The sequence below is a fragment of the Pleurodeles waltl genome, chromosome 1_2, assembly GCF_031143425.1.
Source record: "Pleurodeles waltl isolate 20211129_DDA chromosome 1_2, aPleWal1.hap1.20221129, whole genome shotgun sequence".
NCBI lineage: Eukaryota > Metazoa > Chordata > Amphibia > Caudata > Salamandridae > Pleurodeles > Pleurodeles waltl.
The window spans coordinates 730,704,161-730,720,618 of record NC_090437.1 but is presented as its reverse complement, the minus strand read 5'-3'; the positions used below and the strand labels follow the sequence as shown (position 1 = coordinate 730,720,618).

At 41.3% G+C, this 16,458-nt stretch overlaps 1 protein-coding gene across 1 annotated transcript in view; it reads left to right on the top strand.

Annotated features, from left to right (window-relative positions):
• Positions 1-16,458, top strand: part of ASIC5 (acid sensing ion channel subunit family member 5) — a 769,827-nt gene that overhangs the window by 427,702 nt on the left and 325,667 nt on the right. The window contains exon 5 of the mRNA XM_069205834.1: positions 6,611-6,760. Within this exon, the coding sequence (XP_069061935.1) occupies positions 6,611-6,760 (150 nt within the window). The remainder of the gene's footprint in view (positions 1-6,610; positions 6,761-16,458) is intronic.

The window sequence follows — 16,458 nt, the reverse complement described above, 5'->3', positions numbered from 1 at the left end:
CTTCGTCTTTCCCCGAGGGAACCTCGTCCCTTGGACACTTGCATTCCTCGCATTCCAGCACTCCTGCGGTAGGTGTCGTCCCTGAGGAGGCCTTCCTCCGCTGGCTTTGTATCCCTGAGGGAATTTCTCTCTCTCTCTCTGCGAGCACGTCCCTCGGACACTCGCATTCTTCAGTTTTCTTCTCCGGTCCACGTCATCTATAAGGGGCACGGCCTTCCTCGCTCCTCACTGGCCATTTCGTTTATATCTCCACCCCTGAGGGGAGTGTGTTTACTTTATTAAGTCTTTTGTTTGGAGTGCTTACTTCCCATTAACCGTTTCCTGTCCATTCCTCCAGTTTTCTTGGGTCTGCATGGATTCTGACAGTTCTCCTATCATGCCTGAATTAAATGAGGATGAGGAAGTCTTTAAACAAGATTTGAATATTTTCATTCAGTCCTCTGTTAAAGAAGCTTTACAAGCTGCTATGTACAAAATGGCAAAATACATTGAAAATACTGCCAAACACATGGTTTCCAATTCTCTGGCCCATTCTGCGGGGGAAAGCAGAAAACACAAACAATCTCTAAACAGAATTCCTAAAGGCTCTGAGTTGACTAGTGAGGTTTCCTCACAACAGATTGAGGTCTTGGTTCCTCCCAGCCCTCCTGCTAAGGAGGGGAATACCGCAAAAAATATCAACACATCTTCTTCACTTCATGCTAAATGCAAATTTAAATTTAAAAAAACTGATGATGCGCCAAAAAGATTGTTATTCCTAACATTTTGGACACAGATGACAATGACATGGATGACTTATCCCTTTCTGATATTCCTTATGACAGTTTTTTGACTTCCTCTCCTCCTCCAACTAAACGTCTTAAACTATCTCTTGCTGATGCTTCCTCTTCCATTGTGGATTCCGATGGAGTACCTATGTTTGACCCCACTCTGATCCATCATCCCAATTCCACTGAATGGCTTCCTTCTCCCTGTGTGGGTGAATACATTTTGTCTCCCTCTGGACAAACAAACACATGCAAAACTAAAATCTGAGTGTCCAAGACCTTCCTTACCATCTAACAATACTGCTACCCTTTCCATAGATCAATCCCTAATACCTTTCTTCACGAAGTTTGGCAAGGATCCCCGTAAAGAGGTTGACAAAGCCACGACAACCTGTCAGGACAAACTCCTTGACATAGTGAGCCATCTAGCCCGTATTTTTGACCTGGCTGAGGCAGCCAGACTGGATGACTACTCTATTAATCCTTCAGATCTTTCTCTCTGGATCCAAAGAGCTTTCTGCCTTTTAGGAAATGCCAATTCGGCTATTATTCACGAAAGGAGAAAGGGCTTACTCCTGAAACTCAATCCAAACTTGGCTATCCTTGCATCTCTTGATCCCGGAATTCAGGCAGATGGAAAACTTTTTAGAGATTCCTTCATTAAAGACCTCAGTCGCTATGTCACAACTTTCTCCTCGATTGACAAAGCCCAACAATCCTTGAAGAAGGTATTCAACCAGTGTGTTTTTGCACGGGCCGGTAGAGGCAGGAGCCGCTTTACCGGCTGCACCTACCAAAACCAAGGTGCAAGAGGCTCCTTTAATTCTAATTACAACCAGGAATACAAACCTCAATTCTATCCCCAGAGGTCCAGAGGTTTCTGCAATCGCGGGCAGTGTTACTCCAAGTCCAACAACTCCCAAGGTAAGCCTGTGTTCTGGCCTTCCCATTGGAGGGTGTTTAAAATATTTCATCCAAAAATGCCGCTTAATATCCTCAGATCCTTGGGTTCTAGATATGGTCTTGGGTTATCGAATCAAGCTATATTCCCCTCCTTTCCAATCCTTCGTCCCTCCTTCTCCCAAATGTTCTCATTTAATGTCTTCCCTCATTACCACAGAGGTCCAGTCTCTACTAGACAAAAACACTATTCAACCTTCCATTCCCGATCCCTCTGGATTCATGAGCTCCCTGTTTCTCGTACACAAGAAAAACAAAAAAACTAAGACCAGTAATCAATCTCAAATCATTCAAACAATTCATAATATATCGCCACTTCAAAATGGACACTATAGTCCATCTCAGGGACATTTTACTTCCAAACGACTGGCTTGTAAGATTAGACCTCCAAGATGCCTACCTGACTATTCCTATACATCCTTCTCTTAGAAAAATTTTACAATTCCAATAGCTCTCAAAAACGTATGAGTTTTCCTCCCTTCCCTTCGGCCTCCCGTGAGCCCCCCTGGTGTTTCACAAAATTATTGAAACCGGTTGTAGCACATCTCAGATCTTTAGGTATCAGACTCATAATTTATCTGGACGATATTCTCATCATGCATCAAGATGTGCCATCTCTTCGCTCTCATCTTCATCTTACGAGTTCTCTCCTCACAGACCTTGGTTTTCTTATAAACCCAGAAAAATCCATGGTGGTCCCCTCTCAACAAATAGAATTTTTAGGTTTTCGAATAGATTCCGCCTCAGCCACTCTCCATCTCCCTCCCTCAAAAGTTTCTTCAATCAAGAAAGAGCTTCTTTAATCTCGCTCAGATCTCTAGCAAGAGTGGTAGGTCTTCTCTCTTCTTCGATCCAGGCTATTTTCCAGGTCCTCTTCCCTACTGCGCCCTTCAACGTCTAAAAATCCTTCACCTTCGCAAAGGTCTCGCCTTTTCCGACCTCATAACACTAGATGCAGAATCTCGGCTAGAAATTCAATGATGGATATCCCATTTAGATGCCTGGAACGGCAGAACTATCTTTCCCTCTGCACCCGATCTTGTGTTAGAATCAGATGCAAGCCTCACGGGCTGGGGCGCCCGCTGTGGACTAATATCGACTGGCGGTATATGGTCCACAGAGGAGTCCAAATTGCACATAAACTGTTTAGAGATGCTTGCAGGCTCCTTTGTGATCCAACGCTTTACAAAAAACAAAGCTCACTGTTCTATTCTTCTTCGCATGGACTACGCATCGGCAGTTCGGTACACAAATCACCTTGGGGGAACCAGATTGAAACCTTTGGCCCTTCTAGCGAAAAGCCTTTGGGAGTTCTGCCTATCCCAAACATTTTCCCTCCTTGCGGAGTATCTACCAAGTTCCCAGAATTCTATAGCGGATTGGCATTCCCGCCATCTCAAGGATTCCAGCTATTGGAAACTTCATCCGTCTGTTTTCCAAAAGGTCCTGAACAAATGGGGTCCTTTCCACATAGATCTCTTTGCCTCGCGACTCAATTCCCAACCCTCTGGCAATTTCAACTGATGCATTTCTTCAGGATTGGTCCCAATCGTTCAATTATGCCTTTCCTCCGTTCATCTTAATCATCTTAATCAACAGAGTTTTAGCCCAAGTCAGATGTCAAAAAGCCTCTTTGGTCATCGTAAGTCCCTTCTGGCAGTCCCAGGTTTGGTTCCCTCCTCTTCTTGAATTATTGACGGACTTTCCTCTCCTTTTATCAGTCTTCCCTTATCGCCTACTAGATCCATCCGGATCTCCCCACAACCTAATTCTCAACAATTCGTTAACTCTTTCAGCATGGAGGGTCTCAGGATGCCCAACAAAACACTCTTATTTCATCAGAGGCTTCTGAACTCATTAGTAACGCCTGGGCTCCCGGCACAAAGGAAGCATATAGATCAGCCTGGTCTCTTTGGACAGACTGGTGTGTGGGAACATGTATCAATCCCTTATCAACAGATTTAAACGTAATCATTAACTTCTTAGCTGCCCAAGCCAGTTCAGGTAAGTCTTACAGAACTCTAAATCTCTATAGATCTGCTATCTCTATGCATCATCAACATATTAACGGCAAACCTGTCAGAGAACATCCCTTAATCTACCGCCTCCTGAACGGAGTAAAACTGTCTAAGCTTCCTGCTTCCAAATATTCTAACTAATGGGACGTATCCCTTGTCTTAAATTTGTTCCTTGCTTGGCCGGACAATCCTGATCTTTCTCTGAAAATGCTTTCAGCTAAGCTAACCATGTTGTTTTGTCTAATCTCTGTTAAACGTGTGTCTGATGTCAAATCCTTAGATGTTTCTTCTCGCCAATTTATGCCTACAGGTGTTTTATTTCACATTTCTAAATGCACAAAAAACAACCTACATTCAGTCTTCTATCCATGTTTCCCTGACAAACCAAAACTCTGTGGGTCTCTGTTTAAAGGAATATGAAAAAAGAACTCTCAACCTCAGAATGTCCTCTCTCCATCAACTCCTAATTTCCTTTCGTAAGCCCCATAAACCAGTCACTTCGGCCATGTTAGCCCGTTGGGTCAAATATGTTATGTCCTTAGCGGGCGTAGATATTTCCACCTTTGGGGCCCATTCTTCCAGGGGAGCCATGGCTTCTAAAGCCTTTTCAATGGGTGCCAGTTTAGAGGACATTCTCAGGTCGGCCGATTGGTCTAACGGTAATGTTTTTAGAACTTTTTATTGTAAACCTGTTAAAACTGCAACTTCTGTGGTGATTGATAAGCTTAAAACTTGCATAATAGGATCCTCTGTTCTTGACATAAAATGTAGATTTTCCTAGTAATTTATGAAGAAAAGTCTTAATTTTATTAAAGAGACTGAGGCGAGTCTTATCCCACCTCTACTTCTACTAATATGTATCTTTCTCTCCCTTCCAGCGACTCCAGCATTGCCTCCTTCATCCGGATGATTCCAGATTTTCGTCGTCGTCTGCTTCCTGTTCTGGACCACAGAATCCTCTAATAAATTTCCCTCAAGACCTTCGTTCTTCTCCGAGTTACATCTGGATTGTTTCCTGTTGTCAAGACTTTCTATCTTTCAACCTCGCTTTGGCAATTATTGGTTCAATTTTTCCTTTATTTCATGACTCTGTTTGACCTGCTCACTCAAAAAAAGAGGGCTGCCTGCAGTGAAGGGTGTATTCTATGGTCCTTGATGGCTCTTCATTGGTTCAGTGTGTGCCTACTTTTTTGCTCCCATTTACTAGTCTGTTGCTGAGCCTATTGGGAGCTGTAGTTCTTGACTGCTACTATTCTAATAAAGTAAGAAAAGAATGCATAATACTCGCCACCGTGTCTTTAATAAAATTAAGACTTTCCTTCATAAATTACTAGAAAAATCTACATTATTGAACACAAGTGCAGGTTTTATCCCCAAATCGACATGAGAGCACCCCAAGTTATTCATAAGGGTCCAGCTATTGATTTTACTCAGGATAAAGCAAATTCTTCTTTCTTATATTCAGGCAATACTCCTAGAAACGTTATGATGGGAACGTATTCCTCACTTGTGTCCCAGCCTGCAAAAAAACAACCAATACATTAAAGAATTGGAGAATCTGTTTTAATCAATTCACACACTAGTTATGAGACATAAAGATGATGCCTTTCACTAATGTTAAGCAATGTATGGAACTCCAGGATAGAGTTAGAGGATTTAATAAAGGTGAAATATAATTGCAGAAATGTTTAATGAAAGGCAGCCACTATTTTAGTGTTTTGCACTCCTAAAAACATCCAAATGCCAATGTCTACATGTCGAACCTGATTTTGTGGTGAATTATTTCTACAATCATCAGGAATGGCAGAGACAGCTATGACAGAAATGTAGGCGCTGATTCTCAAAATCATGTCCGCATTAGGGTACTCGTGTACTAACATTTTATGTATTCTTACATGACTCTGTGAATAGGCACCAAAACACCTAAAATGGGAATAAAGTTGAAATATTAATTTACATTTAGTATAAATTGAAAGGATTGTGCCCTCTTGGATTGTGTACTTAAAGGGAGTTGAATGTTTTGAGGCCAATTCACAAACGCTTGTAAAAGTATGTCAAAGAATTCTATTTCCCAAAATCATATAAGCTTTTGTGAATTAGACCCCTTGAGTACAGAAAGGGCTGTACTTCTTTGTACATTCCCAGACATCGAAAATTAAATAAATGAAGCCAAATGAACAACTGTTACTCTTCAATATTTAAAACAGTTTACTGAAGAACAAGAGGATTTTTTTTGCTCTTAAAAGATTTAAAGGCGCAAGATACTTTGATGGCTTTGCTGGGCTTACAAATGACAGAGAATGTCATCTGTGAGTATGGAAAGCTTGGCCAGTATTCTCAAAGTTAGTTAGTTCTGTGGGTGCTTAGATGGCCCACGATTAGTAAAAATGCCTGTTTACTTCATACAGAGAAGGGCAGTGCTGTAGACATCCACCTGGTTAATGATTTTAATTTATTTTAGAATGATTTTGCCTACCCTTGATTGTTTTCATGTTAGGTGATGTCAAAAAAATATTTTTAAGCAAATCACAAAGAGGTACGAATTGATAATTGAAAGTCTAGTTTTATGAACGTTTCTGATGTGCTATTTCAGATTAGCAAAGCCCATGTCACATCCTAAGGTAATTTACATATTTAAGCTGAATTAAATTCATGAAAGTTCTTATTTCGTATTAATAATTTCGTATTGCTTTTTAAAAAGAGATATATGTCAATATGCATTTATGCACAAGCTGGTATACATTGATGAGTCTGCCCACTGACTCAGTGATTGAGCAGATATAAAGAAGGAGAAAAAATTCATTGTATTGTGCTGTGCACATGGTCGCAAACTATTTAGCTTTTTCAACTGTTTTTATTCATCAGTCTGAATTTACAGATGATCCTTCACTTGGCTTTATTGATGCTGGTATTACGTTTGTTGTCCACCCACCCAAGGAACCACCACAGTTTGATGGCTTGGGATTATCGACCCCCATAGGGATGCATGCACATGCTTCAATCAAACAGCTCAAGGTAATTTATTTTTGTGACATATATCTATATTCTATATTTCTATTAGAGTTATGGAAGCAGAGTGGATTGACTGTCAGATTCCTTTCTAAGGCATATGTCCCTCTAGGCTTTGGATCATGTGCTGCAATATTTGAAGTTCTAATCTCTTACTTCGAAGTCTAAATGTAGCTTCAACCTCATACTCCAATTAGGGTTATTTTCAAGAATCGGATTAGGCAACAGTAATTGGGGGGAGGGACTAGCATCACTGGAGGCAGGCATGTGAAGGATAGACAGACAGCAGCAATAGACTGCTGTCTCCTGGCAATGCTCCCGCTCAATTCTTGAGTTAAGGTCATTTCCAGGTCAGGAGGGGTTGAGCCCTATGTTGACTTCCTGCGACCTTCGCCTAGTGCATGGCACCAAGTTGTATGGTTGCCATGGATTTTCCTAACTTTACTAATGTTCGCATCCCTTAGTGGTTGTTGTTTTTCTCCTTTTGGTTTCCTCTGATCCTTTGTTAGTGTCCCCGTTTCTTGTAAAGCATCAGCTGTGTGTTTTCAGCTGTGTGCTAGGGACTACGCTGGATTCCTGGTTGACTACAGCCTTCTCATAGCAACACCCACAAATGGAATGGGTAAGCCTTGTTTCATTTGTTACCTCCATGTTACGTTCCAGCTGGTATCTATCCTGTCCCTCTGTCATGTGTCAGCTAGACAGATCTATCCAAGATTCTTACCATCAAGGCAGATTGGTGCCATCGCTTGAAACAGATAGGCCCATATTTATAGTTGTTGCTGCAAAACTGCACTAACGTAGTTTTGCATCAAAAAGTTTACAGGCGGCTTGCGTCATTCTCAGACGCATGCTGGGCATCATATTTATTGAATGGAGCAACCGGGGGTAAGGCCTGGCTAGCATCCTGAAAAATTACACTAGCCGGGTGGGCGTGGCGGTAGGGAAGGAGGGGGCTGTGTGTCAAAAAAATTACGCTAGCCTGGTTAGAGGCAAAAAAAATCCTCTAACCGGACTAGTGCCATTTCCTGTTGCACAACCACCAAAAACATGACTCCTGTCTTAGGAAAGACAGGAGTCATGTCCACTACCCAAATGGCCTGCACAGGGGACAAGTGTCCCCTGGGCATGGCCATTACACCTTGTGCCATGCAGGGGACACAAAGTTAAGGCCCCGAATAGCAACAATAAAAAAAGTTAAAAATACTTACCTGGAATTACCTGGGATGGGGTCCCCCATCCTCCAGTCTCCCTCATGTGGGGGACAGTGGGCATGGCCATTGCACCTTGTGCCATGCAGGGGACACAAAGTTAGGGCCCCCAATAGCAAACAAAAAAAAATGTAAAAAATACTTACCTGGAATTATCTGGGATGGGGTCCCCCATCCTCCAGTGTCCCTCATGTCGGGGTGGGGGTGTTCCTGGGATTTGGGGGGGCACCTGTGGATCCATTCCATGGTGTTTAACCATGGAATTGGGTCCACAGGTCCCCTAATGCCTGTTCATTAAATAACAGTGATAAGCAAGCATTATTTAGCCCCTCCTCCCACTGTGCGTCATTTTAGCATGGGGGAATAAACATGGGGTAAAGGGGATAGCACAGTTTTTTGAATGGGAATGCCTACCTTGCATCTCATCGACACAAGGTAGGTTCACTCATCAAAAAAGTAGTGCAAACTGCTATATTTTGACATTTAAAACTGAGCTAATTTATTGTTATTTATGGTGCAAAGAAGACAAGCTAAACTTAGAGAAAATGTGTAAGACATATAGCAATACCACAACAGTTAAAAAAACAAAAACACAACACAATAAAAATCCCAGACAAGTTTGGATAGACATTGGAAGAAGTCCTGGTGAAGCTACTGCAGCACCTAGTGCACCATCCACTACAGTAGCAGATCAAACATGGTTTCAGTCCTACCATTTTATTGTGACTAGAGCAGTTTAGAAACTGCAATTAGATCTGTCTAAATAGCCCCTTTAAACAGTTCTAAACCTTCCTTTTTAAGTATTTACAAGTCACCTCTAAGAGGCCTTTTAGCCCACAAGGCAGTATGTGTAAATAGGTGTAAAGTGATTTTCACCGTAAGAAGGTTGGCTGGGCTATAGTGAAAAACTGGGAAACAATGTTAAATACTGATTTTGCTTTCTCAGGGAAGACACCAGTTAGAAATATGATTTAACAAGTATTTTTAAAGAAATGTGTGTATGTGTAAAAGTCATATTTTTAGCCCTGTTCACCCCAACGTTTCAGACTTATACTGGTGGTAACTGGATCTGACTGTGCCCTGAGCTCTGCTAAACAGGCCCAGGACTTGTACTTAGACTGAAAAGGTATATGTTAATTAGGTATAATTACAATTGGCATTGACAGACTCCTGTAAGTCCCTAGTAAATAATAAGGCAAGGGAGATGCAAACTACCTATATAATAGGGCAGGGAGGATTAGAGGCCCAGTAGATTTCCTGCACTGAAATGTGCACTGCTGCATTGCCTACTGTCACTTATAAAGGCAGCCCTGCTTTGCAGACTGTCTCTAAAAGTAAGATATATGCAAAATAAACTTTGGAAATAAAGGTACTTCCAAAGTGAGAATCTACCTTATTTGTACATATAAGCACCCTAAGGTCTCCCTTAGTTCCCCCTAGAGTAGGTACCATGTAACTATGAGCAGGGACTTTATAAAAGTCCCATCCTGGTGAGGGAAAAACTGGCCATTTTGTTTTCCCATTGTAGATACCTAGATCCATGGGCTAAAATTTGATATCTTTATTTAAATATAAATATTGCTGGGAGGGAGCTAGAATTGTCATTAAAAAGATTGGTGATGATAAATCCAACAATTTGCCACTGTTCAATTTATCACAATTATTATAGAAAATAAGTTATAAGGCTTTCTTTTCTGTGAGCCTAAGGTCAGCCTTCTAGTAGCCTCCCCTGATTGGTCAGCCTTAACAGGATTAGTCTGGCTGATTTGATGAGATGATAAGTGGCCTGCATTGAGCAAAGGTTATCTGGTGGAGGAGGTTTCTGCATCGTTAGTGCAGAGGCCAGAAAGAGGGCTGGGTAAATCAAACTGGGATCAAAGAGAACAGGACATAAAGGATGCCAGCAGGCCTACCACTTCACCCTGCACCCACCAGTCAGTTGGCAGGCCAAGGAATGGAATTTTCAGATGATCTGGACTGCTCTCTGAATGACTGCTCCTGCTGAACACTGGGAACTACAGCCCTGAGGACCTTGCCTTGCTTTTAAAAGGATAAAGGAGTGGACTCCCAGAGCTTTTCTGCACCACTCCCATCAGGACATCCCCAGCCTAGAGTGTGTCCAGTGGACTTATAAGGATTTTGTCAGGTGCATTGTGGGAATTCTAGTTACATCGGATCCTGACCTGATGAGTAGCTTTGACCGACGACTAGAAAAAAAGCTACAGAAAAACGACTAAGGCCCATATTTATACTTTCTTTGTGCCGCATTTGCGTCATTTTTTTTACACATAAGCAGTGCAAACTTTCACATTATAATTGTATTATGTAAGTTTGGGCCTAAGTCCGACGAAAAACTTTGACTGAGGCCTCCCGCTCAGTGTATCCGAGTAGGGCTCCATCGCGGTTGGCCTCAAATTGTGACTAGGTCCCTGTGTAGTGTGACTAGATGTCCCTGGTTGGTGTTATTGGTTTTTAAGCATTGAAAAAGCACTTTTTTGATTTCATCTTTACATGTTTATATCTCAGGTTCCCTATATTGATTTTTTTGTGGTTTTGGTGTCATTTTAAAGATAGAACTATTTCCTATTTTTATAACGTGGTGTAGGATTTTTATTGTGTGGTGTGGCTTACCTATTTACTGTATTGGTAACATTAAATGCTTTACATACCTGTGTCCTAAGTTGAGCCTGGCAGCTCACAGCCAGCCACCAGTGTTGTGCCAGAACCTAAGGTATTGAGAGCTTGACTGGACCTTATGTTTGGTCTGTTGTGATATTGCTAGTGGTAGGTGTATGTTTATTCCTACTAATAATCCATCCTCCAACAGTAAATATGCAGCACTAAAAACAGTGATATTAAAAATGAAGGGTTTCTTCTGGTAATTTTGACAGGTTGGGCAGCAGTTCAAAAACTGCAGCAGCAAAGCTACAGTCACAGGACTAGGGTCATGGTTGTCTTGTCTCACTAGTGGATGGCACAGTAGGGCTGTAGTCCATAGGTGATTTTAACTCTCCATGACATTGGTGTATTTTGGGATACCATATTCTATGGCCTTGTAGGAAAGTTAAATAGGCCAGTCAGGAGTAATCCAGTTTTTACATGTTTTAGGGGTCAGTGCACATGTAGAGAGTATATTTATTTCACCTAATAAATAAAGACTGTGTTCAGTCTGAATTTGTTTGTTGTGATAAATACCACCCAATTATTATTTTTGGGGGGTAATAACATGTGGATATTAGTGCTAATCACGCCAAAATCTGTATGTTCTTGTAAATGCCAGGCATTTTTTCCCTGATAAGTACCAGCAGGTTTGACCTGCTGATGGTCATCACAAAACTCATAAATGGGATGCTTTTAATTAGGACCTAAGTGTCTCTTTGGCTGTCCTAGTTGTCAGTTTACTATATTATTACTAGATCCATTGGCTTCCTTTGACACAACTGACCATATAATTTGATAGTACCAGCTGGATGTTTTTGGCCTTTGAGGTATTATTTATACCTTTTGGGCTGTTTTCAATATGTTTTGAATATTTTGTATTGATCCGATTCATGCCATACTCTCTTTGGCATTCTCTGTGGTTCGCTCTGGTGTCACTGTTCCTTTTTAATACATACATTGAGCCTCTTGCTCACCTTATTCATTCCAACGGCTTCTACTTTGACTTGTAGATTAATAGTACACAGATCACCCCCTTTTCATGTGAGGATTGGGTTGGTGGGGTTGCCTTGTTCCAGCAGTGTATGGAAGAGGTCTGGAATTTGAATGGGAGCAATAGGTTAAAATTAAACTCTGATAAAACAGAGGTAAGTGTCATGGGTGGCCAAGAGGACCAATGGATGTCCATTTTCTGGCCAAAAGAGCTAGGACACTGCACCTCATTCAGAAAAGCTCAGCTGTAACATTGGTTCATTTTTCCAGCTGTACCGCCCCAAAAATATTCTGATAGTTTTGCACTAGAATGCAAAACAGATTCATCTACCTTAGTATGCTTTCACATTGTTCTTTACAAGTTTTTCTTGGGCTGCTTTATTTTCTCTTATTCAGTTTTCAGGCTATGCCAAATATGGCAAAATGTCTTGTTACAGGCACCAAAAGGTTAGAGTAAGCTTCCACTAAACTCAAATTACACTAGTGGCTGGCTTTTGCAGCAATTCATCTTTATAAGTAAATCTGGAAGGTAAGATATATTTAACTGACCTTATAAAAAAGTAATATGGGTCTAGTATCTACAGCCGGCTGTAATTCTAAAAGGTAACCTCTTATTGTAAAAAACTATTTTTGCTAAATAGTACTACCAAATAATTAGAATGGTCATCTTTGTTCTATGCTGGCATTCAAGAATAAGAAAATCATTGGAAACATTAGATACAAATTATCAGTTTACTGGCCTGAAATTGGAAAAAGAAGCTTTCAGTTCGTGCCCATAGATAACGGGTGCAGTTTATGCATCATCTTCCATGTCACATTGTCATCAAGTGATTGGCTTCAAAGCCTTTTGACAAAAAGCTCTTTCCATCAGTTCAGACATGCACAAGTTACATCTGCATGTCTTTGGGACCTGTGGCACATGTTCCTTTTTTAGAGAGGCTTGGAGTGTCTCTTCTCTGCACAAGATTGGAAGAGCTTTGTGCTGGACATTTGAGATTTGTACCTGTGATTTTTTTGTGAGGCAGGACTGAGCTATCCCCTGTTGAAGTATAGACACAGAAGGAGAGAAATGTATGAAAGATATAGTTTCACCATATCATAATGCACTACCCTTGTAATGTGGATCCAGTAGAAGTGATGCAGTCTTCTATACGTTAACGCTTGCAACACTGACCATACATACAGAAATATTTTGGACAATGATAGAAACAGGTAAAGGCGAATGGGATAAGAGAGAAAACAGAGACACTGGACTTCACCATCTGACCCATTACTTTTGCTGGCCACTCATATCTGCAAGATTGAATTTGTATCTAAAACATAGGTATTAATGTGGTATTAATAGGCAAGTAATATATTTAGTAACTTGCATTAAACTTCTCTACTAAAATATAATAGTAATTAGTTATACCTTAGCACTATCTCAGTGTAACCAGCCCTCTGTACTTTGGAGTGGAGCATGTAATTCCTGACACTAAACATACAAGAGATGAATAGCTTAAATATGTGTTCACTGACACTGAACTAAATGTGTGAGATAACTACCTCAAGATCATCATCACTAATCTATCTGTCTGTGGAAGATGACTTATAGTTCCTAATTGACTCTTGTATCTCTGCATACATTAATAGTATGCCATTCTAACCCGACAAATACTTGTAAACAATGTAGAGCTTTAATACCCAAAGTAATTGATATATATCCATAGCATGAGCTATATAGTGCTGATATGAATATCTTTCCTATGGCTTCATTCGATAAGCCTCAAGTGTAATGCGACAATCCTACAGCCTTTACCAGATGTTTAACAACTTCATTCTTTGTTTTCATCATACAAATCAATTGTCAGAAATAGTGCTCCATGGCCAGATGTACAAAGTATTTTACTGTTTATAAAATATTTTCTTATAATGCCATTTCCTGTTTCAATTGTATAAAGAGGCATTAACTCATCACAGCATACGTGGTCCCTTGTTATTTCAATTTTCTTCAGCTACACATCTTGTCCCTGAAATCTGCTTCTAGCAGTTTCAACTTATGTTGGACTCTTCTTGTGTATATATTATGTGCCTCCTCCTTTTCTTCCCTGGTTTCAGTGGCAGTCCTCTCCCTTGCTAATTACCTCAGATGTAATATTTATCTTCAAACCATGGAGGATTTTCTATTCTCTAAGGTTGTTTTCTCCTAACTAGGACTGTCTTAATAAGACTCAGCATCATTCTAGTATGCAGTGTGGAATCGTGGCTACTGGGAGGAGTCATCCTTCTTTTAGGTAGATAAGAAGTTAACTCAAAAGGCCTTCTCAGCATCCAGTCCTTAACAGACAACCCGATCTCAATACATTTTTCAAAAAAAAAATAAAAAAAAAAATATTTAAATAGAATAATAACCATAATGAATACCTGTTTTCAACTTCAGGGATGCTGAACATTCTGACTCTGAGTTCACACCTGTCTGTCAGGAGGCAAAAAGAATAGTAATGGCACACAGTAAGAGGCACTGATGGGAAAGAGGAATGGGAAGTACAACTGTGAGGTGGCCTATGTATTCAAAGGGATATGGTCTCTAACTTTGTCTCCAGTGGTAGACTTAAGGACAAGATAGCACAGAAGAACCCTAATAGTAGTTGTGCAGACTGTATACCTTAGAACCCAAGCCCCTTGGTGGTCAGTTTTCCTGGTCTCTAGCTGCACCCTCATCTTTGATCATCTCTTTATAGAGCTCAGGTCTTGGTGCTATGAAGAGCTTATCTAGAATGGAAACATTTCAGTTATGTCTGTTTTCCTCAGTTGAGTATCAATTTTGATTTTCAACTCATTAAAAGAGAGTTTTTTAGTTTATCTAATCCTGGTGGCTGACATGTAAAAGTTAGACTAAGAACTGTATCTCAGGTACAACATATTACTCAGATTATGGCTCCCATGTGGCCAACCCTGCAGTGCTTACTCAGTTGCAAAATAAATGGCAGGTATGTTTTGGTAGTTTCATGGTATCCATAGTGTTTCAGACACTACAAATACTCAGTGGAAAGCCCATATGACACATACATGACAGGGATGTTTTTTCTTAGATGCAATAGACCCTTGGTGATAGTGGTATCTCCATGGAAACACTCTCTATTCCCGAGGACATCCTCAACGTTTGAGAATAATTACTGCGATCCTGCAAGAAAATCTGAAAGTTATCTTTCACTCTGAACTGTTCATTCACCACTTACCTTAAAACTAAATGCCATTGGCCAACATAGTGAGGCTTTACAGTGGATCTTTCAGTGGTAGCTGCTATGAGATAAGACATATGTAATCAAAATCAAGAACTTTGTTCAAACAGTTCTGTTACCTACTGCTCAATCCACAAGTAATTCCAATGTGTGGGATGCAATGAAGGCAAGAATCCAGGGCTTTAGCATACAACACACAAAACAGGAATGACACATGTCACAGAAAGAAACAACTATACTTACCAACAAAATTTGAGAAATAAGCAAACATATTGAAGCAATAGAGAATTGAACTCCTGAACATCAAACCATCTGGTATCAGCCATTCAATCTCAGATCATATTACTTTATGTTAGGAATGTGGCCCATCTCCATCGGTCATCCAGGTACTTCTGAAATGAATACATTGATAAAGCCAGTTCCCTTCTCACCAATTGAACTTGTTGTTGGTTTCCTTAATACCTAGGCTTGACATCCTTACTTTAGCTTTTAGGCATGTAGCCTGTGACTTTAAATGTACGTCTTATTCATTTTAATTATTTTATTGTATTTTAGCACAGCTCACTTTTCAGCTTGTTGTTTTTATAGCTTCCTTTTCTGAGAAGGGATAGTTGTTCATGTTGCTCATTGTGATCGGGTGTTCCCGATCTCGTCTGCAGCACCGAGGTTCCTAGACGTGTCGGATGGTTCCGACACGTCACTTCCGCGTCCTCGCGTTGCCGTAGCCACGCTCCCTGGCAACGGAGGACGTCACTATGACGCCGGGGAAACGCCGGGGAACTTCCGGGCCGCGGAGGTACCTAAGGGGAGGTGTCCGGACGAGGAGAGAGAGGGAGAAAGAAGACGGGAGGAAAAGTACGAGGACAAGGAGAGCCGAACCGAAGGACGAGGAGGAAAGACCGAAACACCGACCCACGAGGAGAGCCTGGAGAGGGAGAGTAACCCCAGTGAGCCACAGCCAGCGGGAGACGCAGGAGCCAGCCACGGCCCAGGAGGGTCGTGGCTTTCGAAGGTACGGTCATTCTGGGGACAGAAAAACACAATAGTAACTAAGAGGGCACTGGGGAAGGGACTTGGGAAGGAGTGAAGGGAGGGCTGGGAGGGATTGTAGAGAGCACCTGTTATACCACCTTAAGTCACCTAACGACCACTGGTAGAAGCTGGTATTTCACCCTGTCCTACCTTACTACTAGCACCACCCTGACCTTTTCCACCTTCCCCTTTAGTATAAATAACCTGTCTACAGAGTTAAACGCCCCACTTACCATAGCGTTTTCCTTCTTTTCCGGTCCATTCTCGCTGGAGCCCCACCGAGAGACAGAGGGAACGCCAAGCCAAGAGACAGAGGAGAGAAGAGAATAAAACCCCAATAAGAAGACTGGAAGGCGACCACTAGAGACTAAAACCCTATAAACCTACGGACAATAAACAAACTACCCATCCCACTTTAAAACAAATAAACCACTTACCTGTCACCACAATATCTCTCCGTTGTGTTTGTACCGTTCGATCTGCCACAGTGGTGTCAGAAGTGGGATTTCGTTTGGATCCCACCCAGGCTGACTGAACGGTATAAACCATGAGTGAAAGTCCGACCCTCGAGGATATGATTAAGCAACTG